At 40.9% G+C, this 22,659-nt stretch overlaps 1 protein-coding gene across 2 annotated transcripts in view; it reads left to right on the top strand.

Annotated features, from left to right (window-relative positions):
* ZC3H3 (Zinc finger CCCH domain-containing protein 3) overlaps positions 1 to 22,659 on the top strand; it is a 76,243-nt gene that overhangs the window by 41,777 nt on the left and 11,807 nt on the right. For both annotated transcript variants that reach the window (XM_053780049.2, XM_053780048.2), the window contains exons 5-6: positions 7,266 to 7,436; positions 13,326 to 13,521. In XM_053780049.2, the coding sequence (XP_053636024.1) occupies positions 7,266 to 7,436; positions 13,326 to 13,521 (367 nt within the window). The remainder of the gene's footprint in view (positions 1 to 7,265; positions 7,437 to 13,325; positions 13,522 to 22,659) is intronic.

Genomic DNA, 22,659 nt, shown 5'->3' with positions numbered 1-22,659 from the left:
TTATGTAAGTGTATTTATGTAAGTGCGTTTGTACGTGTGTGTTTGGGGGTCTGAAATGGACTAATCTAATTCACAATATTCCTCATGGGAACAAATTTGTTCAGTAATGGCACCTGAACATACTTCTGGAATGAAATAATATCGTAAGCTGGGGGTCCACTGTATAATGCATAATGTATATATATCCACTCATTGTATGCAACACAATAACCGTAGAAACATTGTTATTATAGTGACAAAGCCTGTTTACACAAACCAACACTGCCTTCCCCACCACCCACTTGGAAATAAGTCACTTTGACTTTTTTGAGTTTTATATAAATATAATTTAAGTTATAATTATATAAAACTCATTTTGTCTTGTGAAGTGCATATCTGTGATGATAAACTTCTCTACATTTTTTTTTTTAACACGTTGACCATTTCCCATCTAGGTAGAGTGACCCAAAAAGAAAGAAAAGCTTTCATCATTCAACACATTCACCATCACTCATACATAATCACTGTCTTTGCAAAGGCGCCCAGATACGACAGTTTAGATGTTCCTCCAAACTGCCAATATGCCAAACCCCTCCTTTAACCCTTTCACTGATGGTGCTGTAGTACTATGGCTTACAAGCTAGTGTTGGTGCCGTAATACTACGCCAAAATTCTAGCGGCTTCAAATCTAGCAGGAGAAAGCTGGTAGGCCTGCATGTGAGAGAATGGGTCTGTGTGCTCAGTGTGCACAGTATAAAAGAAAATCAGAGAGCCAGTGGTGCAATGTGGGAATGCCATTTCAGTATGCCTTATTCATCATGCCTCGAGGTTAGAAATACCTCACTCCCTGGCAAACTGGGACTCTTCCCTTCCCAAGTTCTGTGCAGAAAGAGATTTGGTAATAAGTAATACATATTTTATGAAAAAGAGGATAAATAAATATGCAAGGTATGATGTAGCACGTAATGAAAGTAGTTTGTTAGATTATGTATTGGTGGATAAAAGGTTAATGGGTAGGCTCCAGGATGTACATGTTTATAGAGGAGCAGCTGATATATAGGATCATTATTTAGTTGTAGCTACAGTTAGAGGAAGAGGTAGATGGGACAAGAGGAAGGTGGCAACAACAAGTAGGAGGGAAGTGAAAGTGTATAAACTAAGGGAGGAGGAAGTTCGGGTGAGATATAATCGACTATTGGCAGAAAGGTGGGCTAGTGCAAAGATGAGTAGTGGGGGGGGGGGGGGTTGGAATAGTTTTAAAAATGCAGTATTAGAATGTGAGGCAGAAGTTTGTGGTTATAGGAGGGTGGGGGCAGGAGGAAACAGGAGTGATTGGTGGAATGAAGTAAAGGGTGTGATAAAAGAGAAGAAGTTAGCTTATGAGAGGTTTTTACAAAGCAGAAGTGTTATAAGAAGAGCAGAGTATATGGAGAGTAAAAGAAAGGTGAAGAGATTGGTGATAGAGTGCAAAAGGAGAGGAGATGATAGAGTGGGAGAGGCGCTGTCAAGAAATTTTAATGAAAATAAGAAAAAATTTTGGAGTGAATTAGACAAGTTAAGAAAGCCTAGGGAACGTATGGATTTGTCAGTTAAAAACAGAGTAGGGAAGTTAGTAGATGGGGAGAGGGAGGCATTAGGTAGATAGCGAGAATATTTTGAGGAACTTTTAAATGTTGAGGAAGAAAGGGAGGTGGTAATTTCATGCACTGGCCAGGGAGGTATACCATTTTTTAGGAGTGAAGAAGAGCAGAATGTAAGTGTGGGGGAGGTACGTGAGGCATTACGTAGAATGAAAGGGGGTAAAGCAGCTGGAACTGATGGGATCATGACAGAAATGTTAAAAGCAGGGGGGATATAGTGTTGGAGTGGTTGGTACTTTTGTTTAATAAATGTATGAAAGAGGGGAAGGTACCTGGGGATTGGCAGAGAGCATGTATAGTCCCTTTATATAAAGGGAAAGGGGACAAAAGAGATTGTAAAAATTATAGAGGAATAAGTTTACTAAGTATACCAGGAAAAGTGTACAGTAGGGTTATCATGGAAAGCATTAGAGGTAAGACAGAATGTAGGATTACGGATGAGCAAGGAGGTTTCAGAGTGGGTAGGGGATGTGTAGATCAAGTGTTTACATTGAAGCATATATGTGAATAGTATTTAAATAAAGGTAGGGAAGTTTTTATTGCATTTATGGATTTAGAAAAGGCATATGATGGAGTGGATAGGGGAGCAATGTGGCAGATGTTGCAGGTACGTATATGGAATAGGTGGTAAATTACTAAATGCTGTAAAGAGTTCTTATGAGGATAGTGAGGCTCAAGTTAGGGTGTGTAGAAGAGAGGGAGACTACTTCCCGGTAAAAGTAGGTCTTAGACAGGAATGTGTAATGTCACCATGGTTGTTTAATATATTTATAGATGGGGTTGTAGTAGGTTGGTGACAGCAACCACCCAGGGAAGTACTACCGTCCTGCCAGATGACTGTGAAACAGAAACCTGTAACTGTTTTGCATGATGGTAGGATTGCTGGTTTCTTTTTCTGTCTCATAAACACGCTAGATAACAGGGATATCTTGCTACTCCTACTTACACTTTGGTCACACTTCACAGACACGCACATGCATATATATATACATACATCTAGGTTTTTCTCCTTTTTCTAAATAGCTCTTGTTCCTCTTTATTTCTTCTATTGTCCACGGGGAAGTGGAAAAGAATCTTTCCTCCGTAAGCCATGCGTGTCGTATGAGGCGACTAAAATGCCGGGAGCAATGGGCTAGTAACCCCTTCTCCTGTAGACATTTACTAAAAAAGAGAAGAAGAAAAACTTTATAAAACTGGGATGCTTAAATGTGCGTGGATGTAGTGCGGATGACAAGAAACAGATGATTGCTGATGTTATGAATGAAAAGAAGTTGGATGTCCTGGCCCTAAGCGAAACAAAGCTGAAGGGGGTAGGGGAGTTTCGGTGGAGGGAAATAAATGGGATTAAATCTGGAGTATCTGAGAGAGTTAGAGCAAAGGAAGGGGTAGCAGTAATGTTGAATGATCAGTTATGGAAGGAGAAAAGAGAATATGAATGTGTAAATTCAAGAATTATGTGGATTAAAGTAAAGGTTGGATGCGAGAAGTGGGTCATAATAAGCGTGTATGCACCTGGAGAAGAGAGGAATGCAGAGGAGAGAGAGAGAGATTTTGGGAGATGTTAAGTGAATGTATAGGAGCCTTTGAACCAAGTGAGAGAGTAATTGTGGTAGGGGACCTGAATGCTAAAGTAGGAGAAACTTTTAGAGAGGGTATGGTAGGTAAGTTTGGGGTGCCAGGTGTAAATGATAATGGGAGCCCTTTGATTGAACTTTGTATAGAAAGGGGTTTAGTTATAGGTAATACATATTTTAAGAAAAAGAGGATTAATAAGTATACAAGATATGATGTAGGGCGAAATGACAGTAGTTTGTTGGATTATGTATTGGTAGATAAAAGACTGTTGAGTAGACTTCAGGATGTACATGTTTATAGAGGGGCCACAGATATATCAGATCACTTTCTAGTTGTAGCTACACTGAGAGTAAAAGGTAGATGGGATACAAGGAGAATAGAAGCATCAGGGAAGAGAGAGGTGAAGGTTTATAAACTAAAAGAGGAGGCAGTTAGGGTAAGATATAAACAGCTATTGGAGGATAGATGGGCTAATGAGAGCATAGGCAATGGGGTCGAAGAGGTATGGGGTAGGTTTAAAAATGTAGTGTTAGAGTGTTCAGCAGAAGTTTGTGGTTACAGGAAAGTGGGTGTGGGAGGGAAGAGGAGCGATTGGTGGAATGATGATGTGAAGAGAGTAGTAAGGGAGAAAAAGTTAGCATATGGGAAGTTTTTACAAAGTAGAAGTGATGCAAGGAGGGAAGAGTATATGGAGAAAAAGAGAGAGGTTAAGAGAGTGGTGAAGCAATGTAAAAAGAGAGCAAATGAGAGAGTGGATGAGATGTTATCAACAAATTTTGTTGAAAATAAGAAAAAGTTTTGGAGTGAGATTAACAAGTTAAGAAAGCCTAGAGAACAAATGGATTTGTCAGTTAAAAATAGGAGAGGAGGGAATGGAGGGAATATTTTGAGGAATTGTTAAATGTTGATGAAGATAGGGAAGCTGTGATTTCGTGTATAGGGCAAGGAGGAACAACATCTTGTAGGAGTGAGGAAGAGCCAGTTGTGAGTGTGGGGGAAGTTCGTGAGGCAGTAGGTAAAATGAAAGGGGGTAAGGCAGCCGGGATTGATGGGATAAAGATAGAAATGTTAAAAGCAGGTGGGGATATAGTTTTGGAGTGGTTGGTGCAATTATTTAATAAATGTATGGAAGAGGGTAAGGTACCTAGGGATTGGCGGAGAGCATGCATAGTTCCTTTGTATAAAGGCAAAGGGGATAAAAGAGAATGCAAAAATTATAGGGGGATAAGTCTGTTGAGTATACCTGGCAAAGTGTATGGTAGAGTTATTATTGAAAGAATTAAGAGTAAGACGGAGAATAGGATAGCAGATGAACAAGGAGGCTTTAGGAAAGGTAGGGGGTGTGTGGACCAGGTGTTTACAGTGAAACATATAAGTGAACAGTATTTAGATAAGGCTAAAGAGGTCTTTGTGGCATTTATGTATTTGGAAAAGGCGTATGACAGGGTGGATAGGGGGGCAATGTGGCAGATGTTGCAGGTGTATGGTGTAGGAGGTAGGTTACTGAAAGCAGTGAAGAATTTTTACGAGGATAGTGAGGCTCAAGTTAGAGTATGTAGGAAAGAGGGAAATTATTTCCCAGTAAAAGTAGGCCTTAGACAAGGATGTGTGATGCCACCGTGGTTGTTTAATATATTTATAGATGGGGTTGTAAGAGAAGTAAATGCAAGGGTCTTGGCAAGAGGCGTAGAGTTAAAAGATAAAGAATCACACATAAAGTGGGAGTTGTCACAGTTGCTCTTTGCTGATGACACTGTGCTCTTGGGAGATTCTGAAGAGAAGTTGCAGAGATTGGTGGATGAATTTGGTAGGGTGTGCAAAAGAAGAAAATTGAAAGTGAATACAGGAAAGAGTAAGGTTATGAGGATAACAAAAAGATTAGGTGATGAAAGATTGGATATCAGATTGGAGGGAGAGAGTATGGAGGAGGTGAATGTATTCAGATATTTGGGAGTGGACGTGTCAGCGGATGGGTCTATGAAAGATGAGGTGAATCATAGAATTGATGAGGGGAAAAGGGTGAGTGGTGCACTTAGGAGTCTGTGGAGACAAAGAACTTTGTCCTTGGAGGCAAAGAGGGGAATGTATGAGAGTATAGTTTTACCAACGCTCTTATATGGGTGTGAAGCATGGGTGATGAATGTTGCAGCGAGGAGAAGGCTGGAGGCAGTGGAGATGTCATGTCAGAGAGCAATGTGTGGTGTGAATATAATGCAGAGAATGCGTAGTTTGGAAGTTAGGAGGAGGTGCGGGATTACCAAAACTGTTGTCCAGAGGGCTGAGGAAGGGTTTTTGAGGTGGTTCGGACATGTGGAGAGAATGGAGCGAAACAGAATAACTTCAAGAGTGTATCAGTCTGTAGTGGAAGGAAGGCGGGGTAGGGGTCGGCCTAGGAAAGGGTGGAGGGAGGGGGTAAAGGAGGTTTTGTGTGCGAGGGGCTTGGACTTCCAGCAGGCATGCGTGAGCGTGTTTGATAGGAGTGAATGGAGACAAATGGTTTTAATACTTGACGTGCTGTTGGAGTGTGAGCAAAGTAACATTTATGAAGGGGTTCAGGGAAACCGGCAGGCCGGACTTGAGTCATGGAGATGGGAAGTACAGTGCCTGCACTCTGAAGGAGGGGTGTTAATGTTGCAGTTTAAAAACTGTAGTGTAAAGCACCCTTCTGGCAAGACAGTGATGGAGTGAATGATGGTGAAAGTTTTTCTTTTTCGGGCCACCCTGCCTTGGTGGGAATCGGCCAGTGTGATAATAAAAAAAAAATAAATAAGATGGGGTTGTAAAAGAAATAAATGCTAGGGTGTTCAGGAGAGGGGTGGGATTAAATTATCGGGAATCAAATACAAAATGGGAATTGACACAGTTACTTTTTGCTGATGATACTCTGCTTATGGGAGATTCTAAGGAAAAATTGCAAAGGTTAGTGGATGAGTTTGGGAGTGTGTGTAAAGGTAGAAAGTTGAAAGTGAACATAGAAAAGAGTAAGGTTATGAGGGTATCAAATGATTTAGATAAAGAAAAATTGGATATCAAATTGGAGGAGGAGGAGTATGGAAAAAGTGAATGTTTTCTGATACTTGGGAGTTGACATGTCGGTGGATGGATTTATGAAGGATGAGGTTAATCATAGAATTGATGAGGGAAAAAAGGCGAGTGGTGCGTTGAGGTATATGTGGAGTCAAAAAACGTTATCTGTGGAGGCAAAGAAGGGAGTGTATGAAAGTATAGTAGTACCAACACTTTTATATGGGTGTGAAGCTTGGGTTGTGAATGCAGCAGCGAGGAGGCGGTTGGAGGCAGTGGAGATGTTCTGTCTAAGGGCAATGTGTGGTGTAAATATTATGCAGAAAATTCGGAGTGTGGAAATTAGGAGAAGGTGTGGAGTTAATATAAGTATTAGTGAGAGGGCTGAAGAGGGGTTGAGGTGGTTTGTTCATTTAGAGAGAATGGATCAAAGTAGAATGACATAGAGAGCATTTAAATCTGTAGGAGAAGGAAGGCGGGGTAGGGGTCGTCCTCGAAAAGGTTGGAAGGAAAGGGGTAAGGGAGGTTTTGTGGGTGAGGGGCTTGGACTTCCAGCAGGCATGCATGAGCGTGTTCAATAGGAGTGAATGGAGACGAATGGTATTTGGGACCTGACGATCTGTTGGGAGTGTGAGCAGGGTAATATTTAGTGAAGGGATTCAGGGAAACCGGTTATTTTTATATAGCTGGACTTGAGTCCTGGAAATGGGAAGTACAAAACCTGCACTCTAAAGGAGGGGTTTTGGGATATTAGAAGTTTGGAGGGATATGTTGTGTATCTTTATATGTATATGCTTCTAAACTGTTGTGTTCTGAGCACTTCTGCAAAAACAGTGATTGTGTGAGTGAGGTGAAAGTATTGAATGATGAAAGTATTATCTTTCTGGGGACTTCTTCTTTTTGGGTCACCCTGCCTTGGTGGAAGATGGCTGATTTGTTAAAAAAAAAAAAAAAGAGTTGATAGTAAAAACAGTAAGTTTTAAACATCTGAATAAGGATTAATTAAAAAAATAATTCTATTTCTCATGTCTGTTATTTTCCTGGCAGCTCAGCAAAGCATCGCAGTATGACAACACTAGCACAGAGGAAGAAAAGAGGTAGTATGCAGAAACGCAATGAGCATTGCATCTTCTTCAACCGATTTGGACGGTGCACCAAAAAGGACAGAGGAGACTGCCCATATATTCATGATCTTAAGAGAGTTGCTGTATGTACTAGGTAAGTATGTATTTCAAAACAGTAACTTTTTTTTTTTTTTTTTCTATTTCTGTCTCAGCCAGTCCCTATTACCCTTTGCATCGTGTACTCATTATTTATGTGGATTTTCATCTTCTGTACATCACTAATAATCTGACAGAGGGCAGAAGGTAATGAGGAATTTTGTTATTTTTTTATTTATTAACACACTTGCCGATTCCCACCAAGGCAGGGTGGACCGAAAAAGAAAAACTTTCACCATCGTTCACTCCATCACTGTCTTGCCAGAAGGGTACTTACACTACAGTTTATAAACTGCAACATTAACACCCCTCCTTCAGAGTGTAGACACTGTACTTTCCATCTCCAGGACTCAAGTCCGGCCTGCCGGTTTCCCTGAATCCCTTCATAAATGTTACTTTGCTCACACTCCAACAGCACGTCAAGTATTAAAAACCATTTGTCTCCATTCACTCCTATCAAACATGCTCACGCATGCCCGCTGGAAGTCCAAGCCCCTCACACACAAAACCTCCTTTACCCCCTCTCTCCAACATTACCTAGGCTGACCCCTACCCGGCCTTCCTTCCACTACAGACTGATACACTCTTGAAGTCATTCTGTTTTGCTCCATTCTCTCTACATGTCCAAACCACCTCAACAACCCTTCCTCAGCCCTCTGGACAACAGTTTTGGCAATCCCGCACCTCCTCCTAACTTCCAAGCTACGAATTCTCTGCATTATATTCACACCACACATTGCCCTCAGACATGACATCTCCACTGCCTCCAGCCTTCTCCTCTCTGCAACATTCATCACCCATGCTTCACACCCATATAAGAGCGTTGGTAAAACTATGCTCTCATACATTCCCCTCTTTGCCTCCAAGGACAAAGTTCTTTGTCTCCACAGACTCCTAAGTGCACCACTCACCCTTTTCCCCTCATCGATTCTGTGATTCACCTCATCTTTCATAGACCCATCCGCTGACACGTCCACTCCCAAATATCTGAATACATTCACCTCCTCCTCCATACTCTCTCCCTCCAATCTGATTTCCAATCTTTCATCACCTAATCTTTTTGTTATCCTCATAACCTTACTCTTTCCTGTATTCACTTTTAATTTTCTTCTTTTAAATATCCTACCAAATTCATCCACCAACCTCTGCAACTTCTCTTCAGAGTCTCCCAAGAGCACAGTGTCATCAGCAAAGAGCAACTGTGACAACTCCCACTTATGTTTGATTCTTTATCTTTTAACTCTACGCCTCTTGCCAAGACCCTCGCATTTACTTCTCTTACAACCCCATCTGTAAATATATTAAACAACCACGGTGACATCACACATCCTTGTCTAAGGCCTGCTTTTACTGGGAAATAGTCTCCCTCTTTCCTACATACTCTAACTTGAGCTTCACTATACTTGTAAAAACTCTTCACTGCTTTCAGTAACCTACCTCCTATACCATGCACTTGCAACATCTGCCACATTGCCCCCCTATCCACCCTATCATATGCCTTTTCCAAATCCATAAATGCCACAAAAACCTCTTTAGCCTTATCTAAATACTGTTCACTTGTATGTTTCACTGTAAACACCTGGTCCACACACCCCCCTACCTTTCCTAAAGCTTCCTTGTTCATCTGCTATCCTATTCTCCGTCTTACTTTTAATTCTTTCAATAATAACTCTACCATACACTTTACCAGGTATACTCAACAAACTTCTCCCCCTATAATTTTTGCACTCTCTTTTGTCCCCTTTGCCTTTATACAAAGGAACTATGCATGCCAATCCCTAGGTACCTTACCCTCTTCCAAACATTTATTATATAATAGCACCAACCACTCCAAAACTATATCCCCACCTGCTTTTAACATTTTTATCTTTATCCCATCAATCCCAGCTGCCTTACCCTCTTTCATTTTACCTACTGCCTCACGAACTTCCCCCACACTCACGACTGGCTCTTTCTCACTCCTACAAGATGTTATTCCTCCTTGCCCTATACACGAAATCACAGCTTCCCTATCTTCAACAACATTTAACAATTCCTCAAAATATTCCCTCCATCTTCCCAATACCTCTAACTCTCCATTTAATAACTTTCCTCTCCTATTTTTGACTGACAAATCCATTTGTTCTCTAGGCTTCCTTAACTTGTTAATCTCACTCCAAAACTTTTTCTTATTTTCAACAAAATTTGTTGATAACATCTCACCCACTCTCTCATTTGCTCTCTTTTTACATTGCTTCACCACTCTCTTAACCTCTCTCTTTTTCTCTATATACTCTTCCCTCCTTGCATCACTTCTACTTTGTAAATACTTCTCATATGCTAACTTTTTCTCCCTTACTGCTCTCTTTACATCATCATTCCACCAATCGCTCCTCTTCCCTCCCACACCCACTTTCCTGTAACCACAAACTTCTGCTGAACACTCTAACACTACATTTTTAAACCTACCCCATACCTTTTCGACCCCATTGCATATGCTCTTATTAGCCCATCTATCCTCCAATAGCTGTTTATATCTTACCCTAACTGCCTCCTCTTTTAGTTTATAAACCTTCACCTCTCTCTTCCCTGATGCTTCTATTCTCCTTGTATTCCATCTGCCTTTTACTCTCAGTGTAGCTAAAACTAAAAAGTGATCTGATATATCTGTGGCCCCTCTATAAACATGTACATCCTGAAGTCTACTCAACAGTCTTTTATCTACCAATACATAATCCAACAAACTACTGTCATTTCGCCGTACATCATATCTTGTATACTTATTTATCATCTTTTTCTTAAAATATGTATTACCTGGGAGTGATCATTTCGGAGGATCTCACCTTCAAGGACCATAACATTGTATCAATCGCATCTGCTAGAATAATGACAGGATGGATAATGAGAACCTTCAAAACTAGGGAGGCCAAGCCCATGATGACACTCTTCAGGTCACTTGTTCTATCTAGGCTGGAATATTGCTGCACACTAACAGCACCTTTCAAGGCAGGTGAAATTGCTGACCTAGAAAATGTACAGAGAACCTTCACGGCGCGCATAACGGAGATAAAACACCTCAATTACTGGGAGCGCTTGAGGTTTCTAAACCTGTATTCCCTGGAATGCAGGCGGGAGAGATACATGATTATATACACCTGGAAAATCCTAGAGGGACTAGTACCGAACTTGCACATGAAAATCACTCACTACGAAAGCAAAAGACTTGGCAGACGATGCAACATCCCCCAATGAAAAGCAGGGGTGTCACTAGCACGTTAAAGAGACCATACAATAAGTGTCAGGGGCCCAAGACTGTTCAACTGCCTCCCAGCATACATAATGGGGATTACCAACAGACCCCTGGCAGTCTTCAAGCTGGCACTGGACAAGCACCTAAAGTCGGTTCCTGACCAGCCGGGCTGTGGCTCGTACGTTGGTTTGCATGCAGCCAGCAGCAACAGCATGGTTGATCAGGCTCTGATACACCAGGAGGCCTGGTCACAGACCGGGCCTCGGGGGCATTGACCCCCGGAACTCTCTCCAGGTAAACTCCGGGTATGACTAAACCTCTTTCTATACAAAGTTCAATCAAAGTGCTCCCATTATCATTTACACCTGGCACCCCAAACTTACCTACCACACCCTCTAAAAGATTCTCCTACTTTAGCATTCGGGTCCCCTACCACAATTGCTCTCTCACTTGGTTCAAAGGTTCCTATACATTCACTTAACATCTCCCAAAATCTCTCTCTCTCTCCTCTACATTCATCTCTTCTCCAGGTGCATACACGCTTATTATGACCCACTTTTCGCATCCAACCTTTACTTTAATCCACATAATCCTTGAATTTACACATTCATATTCTCTCTTCTCCTTCCGTAACTGATCCTTCAACATTACTGCTACCCCTTCCTTAGCTCTAACTCTCTCAGATACTCCAGATTTAATCCCATTTATTTCCCCCCACCGAAACTCCCCTACCCCCCCTCAGCTTTGTTTTGCTTAGGGCCAGGAGATCCAACTTCTTTTCATTAATAACATCAGCAATCATCTGTTTCTTGCCTTCCGCACTACATCCACGTACATTCAAACATCCCAGTTTTATAAAGTTTTTCTTCTTCTCTTCTTTAGTAAATGTTTACAGGAGAAGGGGTTACTAGCCCATTGCTCCCAGCATTTTAGTCACCTCATACGACACGCATGGCTTACGGAGAAAGATTCTTTTCCACTTCCCCATGGACAATGGAAGAAATAAAGAAGAGGAAGAGCTATTTAGAAAAAGGAGAAAAGCCTAGATGTATGTTTGAAAGTATAGTAGTACCAACACTCTTATATGGGTGTGAAGCTTGGGTTGTGAATGCAGCAGCGAGGAGATGGTTGGAGGCAGTGGAGATGTCCTGTCTAAGGGCACTGTGTGGTGTAAATATTATGCAGAAAATTCGGAGTGTGGAAATTAGGGGAAGGTGTGGAGTTAATAAAAGTATTAGTGAGAGGGCTGAAGAGGGGATGTTGAGGTGGTTTGGTCATTTAGAGAGAATGGATCAAAGTAGAATGACATGGAGAGCATTTAAATCGGTAGGAGAAAGAAGACGGGGTAGGCGTTGTCCTCGAAAAGGTTGGATGGTAGGGTAAGGGAGGTTTTATGGGTGAGGGGCTTGGACTTCCAGCAGGCGTGCATGAGCGTGTTCGATAGGAGTGATTGGAGACGAATGGTATTTGGGACCTGACGATTTGTTGGAGTGTGAGCAGGGTAATATTTAGTGAAGGGATTCAGGGAAACCGGGTATTTTTATATAGCCAGACTTGAATCCTGGAAATGGGAAGTACAATGCCTGCACTCTAAAGGAGGGGTTTCGGGATATTAGCAGTTTGGAAGGATATGTTGTGTATCTTTATATGTATATGCTTCTAAACTGTTGTGTTCTGAGCACCTCTGCAAAAACAGTGATTATGTGTGAGTGAGGTGAAAGTGTTGAATGATGATGAAAGTATTTTCTTTTTGGGGATTTTCTTTCTTTTTTAGGTCACCCTGCCTCGGTGGGAGATGGCCGACTTGTTGAAAAAAAAAAAAACTTGTCTGTGAAGTGTGACTAAGGTGTAAGGAGGAGTAGCAAGATATCCCTGTTATCTAGCGTGTTTATGAGGCAGAAAGACACCAGCAATCCTACCATCATGTAAAACAGTTACAGGTTTCTGTTTCACAGTCATCTGGCAGGACGGTAGTACTTCCCTGGGTGGTTGCTGTCTACCAACCTACTACCTATAGGTTGGTAAACAGCAACCTACAGGTAGTAGGTTGAGATCCAATTCTTTTATTAGCAATGTTCTTCTTTCAACAAACAGGCTATATCCCACCGAGGCAGGGTGACCCAAAAAGAAAAACAAAAGTTTCTCTTTTTAACTTCAGTAATGTATACAGGAGAAGGGATTACTAGCCCCTTGCTCCCGGCATTTAAGTCGCCTCTTACTACTCGCATAGAAGATCTTCCAAAGTTGTTAGAAAATAATTTTTACTTTCCTGCTGTAAATATTTTAATATCAGACAGCAGTTTTGATGGCAAACAATTGAGACAAAGATAATCTGCAGTTTAAAATAAAAATAAGTTTTCTTGACCAAATTGTAGAAAATGAAAATGAAATCTCACATTATTAAAATAGTCTGCAAATCTGGCAGAGACCAATTGAATGAAAGATGATAAATTGTTTCCTTCCTTTTCTTAGTGGAAAACTGCCAATATAGTTAAAGCAACGACTCTCTAACATTTGTCTGCTTACCTTATATTTTTAAGGAATGTAGAACAATATGGCCATGAAGGTAGTTTTAATTTTTCTTTTTTTTTTTGGGGGGGGGAGGGGGGCATACTTGTATTCTTGTATTTACCACAATTTTTGCCTTTTTGATTACAGGTTCCTAAAAGGAAGATGCCCTGTGAGAAACTGCCCATTCTCACATACTGTAGATCCAGATAAGATGCCCGTTTGCTCACATTTTGTGAGGTCTACATGTACACGAGATGGTTGCCCATATCGCCATGTTAGAGTTAACCCGTCTGCACCATTGTGCTTAGACTTTCTTAAAGGACGTTGTCTTTCAGGAGAGGAGGTAAGCTACACATTCTTTTCTTATCCAATGTCATAAAACACCCAGTAAATTTCTTACAACTGTACTGCTAGGTAAAGGTGTCAAGGCATACAGAAGTTGGTCATCTGACCCATCATTTCTCTTGATAGGAACCTGGAATTGAAAGTTGGTCATCATTCTATTACAATAATGCAGTTCATGTGTAAGCTTTAAATATTCTTACCTCGTCACTTCTGTATCCCTCTGTTTCATGTTGACATCGATGATACCACTTAAAAATTATCATCAGTCTGAAACTTTTTGATATTTTTCATTTAGTTTAATACTGTCCCTCACTAATGTGACTAAAGAGTGATAAAAAGTTCCCATAAACAAGAGTATCATATTTGTTTATCTGTGTGTGTATTGCACGTCCGTGTGTTTTTCAGAGGTGTGCTGACATTATAATTTTTTTTTTATTAACACAGCGGCCATTTTCCACCAAGGCAGGGCGGCCCGAAAATGAAAAACTTTCATCATTCACTCCATCACTGTCATGCCAGAGGCTTGCTTACACTACAGTTATAAAACTGCAACATTAACACCCCTCCTTCAGAGTGCTAGCACTGTATTTCTCATCTCCAGGACTCCAGTTCATCCTGCTGGTTTCCCTGAATCCCTTCATAAATGTTACCTTGCTTACACTCCAACAGCACTTCAAGTCATAAAAACCATTTGTCTCCATTTGTTCCAATCTAACATGCTCACGCACGCTTGCTGCAAGTCCAAGCCCCTCCCACACAAAACCTCCTTTACCCCCTCCCTCCAACCTTCCCTAGGTCGACCCTTACCCCACCTTCCCTCCGCTACAGATTTATACTGAAGTCATTCTATTTCGTTCCACCCTCTCTACATGTCCAAACCATCTCATTAACCCCTCCTTAGCCCTCTGGATAATAGTTTTGGTAATCTCGCACGTCCTCCTAATCTCCAAACTGCGGATTCTCTGCATTATATTCACACCACACGTTGCCCTAAGACATGACATCTCCGCTGCCTCCAGCCTTCTCCTTGTTGCAACATTCACCACCCATGCCTCACAACCATATAAAAGCATTAGTATAACTATACTCTCATACATTACCCCTTTGCTTCCATGGACAAAGTTTTTTGCCTACACAGACTCCTCAGTACACCACTTACCTTTTTCCTCTCATCAATTCTATGATTCATCTCATCTTTCATAGACCCATCTGCTGACATGTCCACTCCCAAATATCTGAATACATTCACCTCCTCCATACTTTCTCCTTCCGACCTGATACCCAATTTTTCATTACCTAATTTTTTTGTTATCCTCATCACCTTACTCTTTCCTATATTCACTTCCAATTTTCTCCTTTTACATACCCTACAAAACTCATCAACCTACCTCTGCAACTTCTCTTCAGAATCTCCCAAAAGCACAGTGTCAACAGCAAAGAGCAACTGTGATAACTCCCACTTTGTGTTAGATTCTTTATCTTTTAACTCCAAACTCTTCCCAACACCCGAGCATTTGCTTCTCTTACAACCCCATGTATAAATATGTTGAACAACCATGATGGCATCGCACATCCTTGTCTAAGGTCCACTTTTACTGGGAAATAATCTCCCTCTCTCCTATATACTCTAACCTGAGCCTTGCTATCCTTGTAAAACCTTTTCACTGTTTTCAATAACCTACCTCCTATTCCATACATTTGCAACATCTGCCATGGTGCTCCCCTATCCACCCTGTCATACGCCTTTTCCAAATCCATAAATGCCACAAAAATCTCTTTACCCTTATCTAAATACTGTTCACCTATGTTTCACTGTAAACACTTGGTCTACACACCCTCTACACTTTCCTAAAGCCTCCTTGTTTATTATTATTATTATTATTATGTATTATTTTTACTGATTCCTATTATCTTTATTGTTATTATTATATTATTATTATTTTTTTTTTTTCAACAAGTTGGCCGTCTCCCACCGAGGCAGGGTGACCCAAAAAAGAAAGAAAATCCCCAAAAAGAAAATGCTTTCATCATCATTCAACACTTTCACCACACTCACACATAATCACTGTTTTTGCAGAGGTGCTCAGAATACAACAGTTTAGAAGCATATACGTATAAAGATACACAACATATTCCTCCAAACTGCCAATATCCCAAACCCCTCCTTTAAAGTGCAGGCATTGTACTTCCCATTTCCAGGACTCAAGTCCGACTATATGAAAATAACCGGTTTCCCTGAATCCCTTCACTAAATATTACCCTGCTCACACCAACAGATCGTCAGGTCCCAAGTACCATTCGTCTCCATTCACTCCTATCTAACACGCTCACACACGCTTGCTGGAAGTCCAAGCCCCTTGTCCACAAAACCTCCTTTACTCCTTTACCACCTCTATTATTATTATTATTATTATTATTATTATTATTATTATTATTATTATTATTATTATTATGATAAGAGTGGGAGAGGCACTGTCAAGAAATTTTAATGAAAATAAGGAAAAATTTTGGAGTGAGTTAAACAAGTTAAGAAAGCCTAGGAAAAGTATGGATTTGTCAGTTAAAAACAGAGTAGGGGAGTTAGTAGATGGGGAGAGGGAGGTATTAGGTAGATGGCGAGAATATTTTGAGGAACTTTTAAATGTTGAGGAAGAAAGGGAGGCGGTAATTTCATGCACTGGCCAGGGAGGTATACCATCTTTTAGGAGTGAAGAAGATCAGAATGTAAGTGTGGGGGAGGTACGTGAAGCATTACGTAGAATGAAAGGGGGTAAAGCAGGTGGAACTGATGGGATCATGACAGAAATGTTAAAAGCAGGGGGGGATATAGTGTTGGAGTGGTTGGTACTTTTGTTCAATAAATGTATGAAAGAGGGGAAGGTACCTAGGGATTGGCAGAGAGCATGTATAGTCCCTTTATATAAAGGGAAAGGGGACAAAAGAGATTGTAAAAATTATAGAGGAATAAGTTTACTGAGTATACCAGGAAAAGTGTACGGTAGGGTCATAATTGAAAGAATTAGAGGTAAGACAGAATGTAGGATTGCGGATGAGCAAGGAGGTTTCAGAGTGGGTAGGGGATGTGTAGATCAAGTGTTTACATTGAAGCATATATGTGAACAGTATTTAGATAAAGGTAGGGAAGTTGTTATTGCATTTATGGATTTAGAAAAGGCATATGATGGAGTGGATAGGGGAGTAATGTGGCAGATGTTGCAAGTACGTATATGGAATAGGTGGTAAGTTATTAAATGCTGTAAAGCATTTTTATGAGGATAGTGAGGCTCAGGTTAAGGTGTGTAGAAGAGAGGGAGACTACTTCACAGTAAAAGTAGGTCTTAGACAGGGGATGTGTAATGTCACCATGGTTGTTTAATATATTTATAGATGGGGTTGTAAAAGAAGTAAATGCTAGGGTGTTCGGGAGAGGGGTGGGATTAAATTATGGGGAATCAAATACAAAATGGGAATTGACACAGTTACTTTTTGATGATGACACTGTGCTCATGGGAGATTCTAAAGAAAAATTGCAAAGGTTAGTGGATGAGTTTGGGAGTGTGTGGTAAAGGTAGAAAGTTGTAAGTGAACATAGGGAAGAGTAAGGTGATGAGGGTATCAAATGATTTAGATAAAGAAATATTGCATATCAAATTGGGGATTAGGAGTATGGAAGAAGTGAATGTTTTCAGATACTTGGGAGTTGACGTGTCGGCGGATGGATTTATGAAGGGTGAGGTTAATTATAGAATTGATGAGGGAAAAAAGGCGAGTGGTGCGTTGAGGTATATGTGGAGTCAAAAAACGTTATCTATGGAGGCAAAGAAGGGAATGTGTGAAAGTATAGTAGTACCAACACTCTTATATGGGTGTGAAGCTTGGGTTGTGAATGCAGCAGTGAGGAGGCAGTTGGAGGCAGTGGAGATGTCCTGTCTAAGGGCAGTGTGCGGTGTAAATATTATGCAGAAAATTCGGAGTGTGGAAATTAGGAGAAGGTGTGGAGTTAATAAAAGTATTAGTCAGAGGGATTGTTGAGGTGGTTTGGTCATTTAGAGAGAATGGATCAAAGTAGAATGACATGGAGAGCATTTAAATCTGTAGAAGGAAGGTGGGGTAGGGGTCGTCCTCGAAAAGGTTGGAAGGAAGGGGTAAAGGAGGTTTTGTGGGCGAGGGGCTTGGACTTCCAGCTGGCATGCATGAGCGTGTTCAATAGGAGTGAATGGAGACGAATGGTATTTGGGACCTGACGATCTGTTGGGAGTGCGAGCAGGGTAATATTTAGTGAAGGGATTCAGGGAAACCGGTTATTTTTATATAGCTGGATTTGAGTCCTGGAAATGGGAAGTACAATGCCTGCACTCTAAAGGAGGGGTTTCGGGATATTAGCAGTTTGGAGGGATATGTTGTGTATCTTTATATATATATACTTCCAAACTGTTGTGTTCTGAGCACCTCTGCAAAAACAGTTATTATGTGTGAGTGAGGTGAAAGTGTTTAATGATGATGAAAGTATTTTCTTTTTGGGGATTTTCTTTCTTTTTTAGGTCGCCCTGCCTTGGTGGGAGACGGCCGACTTGTTGAAAAAAAAAATTATTATTATTATTATTATTATTATTATTATTATTATTATTATTATTATTTTATTTTATTTATTATCACACTGGCCGATTCCCACCAGGGCAGGGTGGCCCGAAAAAGAAAAACTTTCACCATTATTCACTCCATCACTGTCTTGCCAGAAGGGTGCCTTACACTACAGTTTTTAAACTGCAACATTAACACCCCTCCTTCAGAGTGCAGGCACTGTACTTCCCATCTCCAGGACTCAAGTCCAGCCTGCCGGTTTCCCTGAACCCCTTCATAAATGTTACTTTGCTCACACTCCAACAGCACATCAAATATTAAAAATCATTTGTCTCCATTCACTCCTATCAAACACGCTCACGCATGCCTGCTGGAAATCCAAGCCCCTCGCACACAAAACCTCCTTTACCCCCTCCCTCCAACCTTTCCTAGGCCGACCCCTACCCCGCCTTCCTTCCACTACAGACTGATTACTCTTGAAGTCATTCTGTTTCGCTCCATTCTCTCCACATGTCCGAACCACCTCAACAACCCTTCCTCAGCCCTCTGGACAACAGTTTTGGTAATCCCGCACCTCCTCCTAACTTCCAAACTACGAATTCTCTGCATTATATTCACACCACACATTGCCCTCAGACATGACATCTCCACTACCTCCAGCCTTCTCCTCGCTGCAACATTCATCACCCATGCTTCACACCCATATAAGAGCGTTGGTAAAACTATACTCTCATACATTCCCCTCTTTGCCTCCAAGGACAAAGTTCTTTGTCTCCACAGACTCCTAAGTGCACCACTCACCCTTTTCCCCTCATCAATTCTATGATTCACCTCATCTTTCATAGACCCATCCGCTGACACGTCCACTCCCAAATATCTGAATACATTCTCCTCCTCCATACTCTCTCCCTCCAATCTGATATCCAATCTTTCATCACCTAATCTTTTTGTTATCCTCATAACCTTACTCTTTCCTGTATTCACTTTTAATTTTCTTCTTTTAAATACCCTACCAAATTCATCCACCAATCTCTGCAACTTCTCTTCAGAATCTCCCAAGAGCACAGTGTCATCAGCAAAGAGCAACTGTGACAACTCCCACTTTGTGTGATTCTTTATCTTTTAACTCCACGCCTCTTGCCAAGACCCTCGCATTTACTTCTCTTACAACCCCATCTATAAATATATTAAACAACCATGGTGACATCACACATCCTTGTCTAAGGCCTACTTTTACTGGGAAATAATTTCCCTCTTTCCTACATACTCTAACTTGAGCTTCACTATCCTCGTAAAAACTCTTCACTGCTTTCAGTAACCTACCTCCTATACCATACACCTGCAACATCTGCCACATTGCCCCCCTATCCACCCTGTCATATGCCTTTTCCAAATCCATAAATGCCACAAAAACCTCTTTAGCCTTATCTAAATACTGTTCACTTATGTGTTTCACTGTAAACACCTAGTCCTCACACCCCCTACCTTTCCTAAAGCCTCCTTGTTCATCTGCTATCCTATTCTCCGTCTTACTTTTAATTCTTTCAATAATAACTCTACCATACACTTTACCAGGTATACTCAACGGACTTATCCCCCTATAATTTTTGCACTCTCTTTTGTCCCCTTTGCCTTTATACAAAGGAACTATGCATGCTCTCTGCCAGTCCCTAGGTACCTTACCCTCATCCATACATTTATTAAATAATTGCACCAACCACTCCAAAACTATATCCCTGCCTGCTTTTAACATTTCTATCTTTATCCCATCAATCCCAGCTGCCTTACCCCCTTTCATTTTACCTACTGCCTCACGAACTTCCCCCACACTCACAACTGGCTCTTCCTTACTCCTACAAGATGTTATTCCTCCTTGCCCTATACACGAAATCACAGCTTCCCTATCTTCATCAACATTTAACAATTCCTCAAAATATTCCCTCCATCTTCCCAGTATCTCTAACTCTCCATTTAATAACTCTCCTCTCCTATTTTTAACTGACAAATCCATTTGTTCTCTTGGCTTCCTTAACTTGTTAATCTCACTCCAAAACTTTTTCTTATTTTCAACAAAATTTGTTGATAACATCTCACCCACTCTCTCATTTGCTCTCTTTTTACATTGCTTCACCACTCTCTTAACCTCTCTCTCTTTCTTCATATACTCTTAGCATATGAGAAGTTTTTACAAAGTAGAAGTGATGCAAGGAGGGAACTTTTTATTATTATTATTATTATTATTATTATTATTATTATTATTATTTTATTATTATTATTATTATTATTATTATTATTATTATTATTATATACATGGATTCCTTCTCAAAAATTCCAAAGGTTACCCATCTGCCAGTGTGTTTACTAATATTGTTTAAAAACACCTGTTAAATCTTGTATAAAGTTTACTTCCATTAACCCTTTGAGGGTTTTGGTCGTACTAGTACGTCTTACGCGTAGGGGTTTTTGACGTACTAGTACGCATAAATTCTAGCGGCCTAATCTCGCAGGAAAAGGCTGATAAGCCTAGATGTGAGAGAATGGGTCTGTGTGGTGGGTGTGTGCAGTAGGAAAAAAATCTGGGACCCAGTGGTGCATTGTGGGAATGCCATCATAGTACACAATTTCCACGGTGCCTGGCGGTAAGAAGTTCCTCACTCCTCGGCGAATTGGGACACTTTTGTTCCCCAGTGACAGTTCTAATACAGATGGAAGTGACAGTGAAGATGAGTTTCAAGGTTCTGGTGAGGTTTTGACCGAAACTAATGACCATAATATGGGTAATAGTGAGGAAAACCCAGACAACCCACAGCCTTCCACCTCTGGTGCTGGGCCGTCTTGTTCACGTTCAGTTGTACCAGAATCAAAGAGGAAACTCCTATTTTCCAAAATCCCAGACTCAGATGTGAGCATTGGTGATGATAATGATAGTGATTATGAACTACAAGCTCTTCAAACTTGTTCCAAGAATGGAGGAGGAGGAGGAGGCAGAGGAGGAGGAGGCAGAGGAGGAGGAGGCAAGAGGAGGAGGAGGCAAGAGGAGGAGGAGGCAAGAGGAGGAGGAGGCAGAGGAGGAGGAGGAGGAAGAAGAAGAAGAGGAGGAGGAGGAGGAAGAAGAGGAGGAGGAGGAGGAGGAGGAGGAAGAGGAGGAGGAGGAGGAGGAAGAAGAAGAATACGTAATGTTAACAATAATACATAATAATAATACATAATAATAATAATACATAATAATAATAATACATAATAATAATAATAATAGGTAATAATAATAATATGTAATAAATGTTCACCCATGACAGTAACAAGATAAGGGGAGATAACATCTGATAAGTGCTGACGTTTGATGAGGGTAAATGAGGGTAGAGCTGATGCCAAAAGATGAGATGAACATCGCCCTCCCTTTGTTTTTGCTGGTATACTAACATTTCTGTCTGTCTATTTGCCTGTCTGTCAAGCTCCCTGTCTATCCATCTAGCTCTCTGTCTCAGAGAGCCACAAGACTGCGTCATCACTTTTTCTCACATCTTCAAGCAGAGTATAGCACTTTGTCTGGGTTTCTTGGGTTATCCTAGGTAATTTATACTATGTATACTTGTATTTATGTGTACCTGTGAGACAGAGATAGACAGACAGATAGAATGAGGGAGAAAGATAATTAGATAGAATGGAGGAGGGGAAGCAGCATCCGACCCCATTGTTTTGACAGGCCGGAGGGGGAAAGAGTAATGAGCCAATATGTCACTTTGACAGCTGCCGACTCCTTGTAATTTACACTATGGACGAGGAGGAGGAGGAAGAGTAGGGGGAAGAGGAAGAAGAGGAGGAGGAGGAAGAGTAGGAGGAAGAGGAATAAGAGGAAGAGGAGGAGGAAGAGGAAGAAGAGGAGGAGGAGGAAGAGGAGGAGGAGGAAGAGGAAGAGTAGGAGGAAGAGGAAGAGGAGGAAGAGGAAGAGTATGAGGAAGAGTAGGGGGAAGAGGAGGAAGAGTAGGGGGAAGAGGAGGAAGAGGAAGAAGAGGAGGAGGGTGGAACACTAGTACACTGGTACTGGTACACTAACATTTCTGTCTGTCTATTTGTCTGTCTGTCAAGCTCCCTGTCTATCTGTCTATCCGTCTAGCTCTCTGTCTCAGAGAGCCACAAGACTGTGTCATCACTTTTACTCACATCTTCAAGCAGAGTATAGCACTTTGTCTGGATTTCTTGGGTTATCCTAGGTAATTTATACTATGTATACTTGTATTTATGTGTACCTGTGAGACAGAGATAGACAGACAGATAGAAAGAGAGAGACAGATTGAAAGAGATAGAATGAGGGAGAAAGATAAAACACCATTGTGTATGACACCATGTTTCAGAGTTCCACAAGCTGCAGAACTAATAGGAATATGTTCAGTGACTGTATATTGGTATATATATTATAGAACAATAATAATAAACAATGTTTTGTATTGTTTGTTTTTGTAAACAAGTTTTGTAAACAATATATTGATAATTATGTTTGTGTGCTTATTGTGTTGTATACAACGAGTGTATATATGTACATTGCACCTTACTTTGG

This window comes from Cherax quadricarinatus, chromosome 27 (genome assembly GCF_038502225.1).
Source record: "Cherax quadricarinatus isolate ZL_2023a chromosome 27, ASM3850222v1, whole genome shotgun sequence".
Taxonomy (NCBI): Eukaryota; Metazoa; Arthropoda; class Malacostraca; order Decapoda; family Parastacidae; genus Cherax; species Cherax quadricarinatus.
Note: the sequence above shows the minus strand (reverse complement) of the source record. Positions and strands in the feature narration are given on the sequence as shown.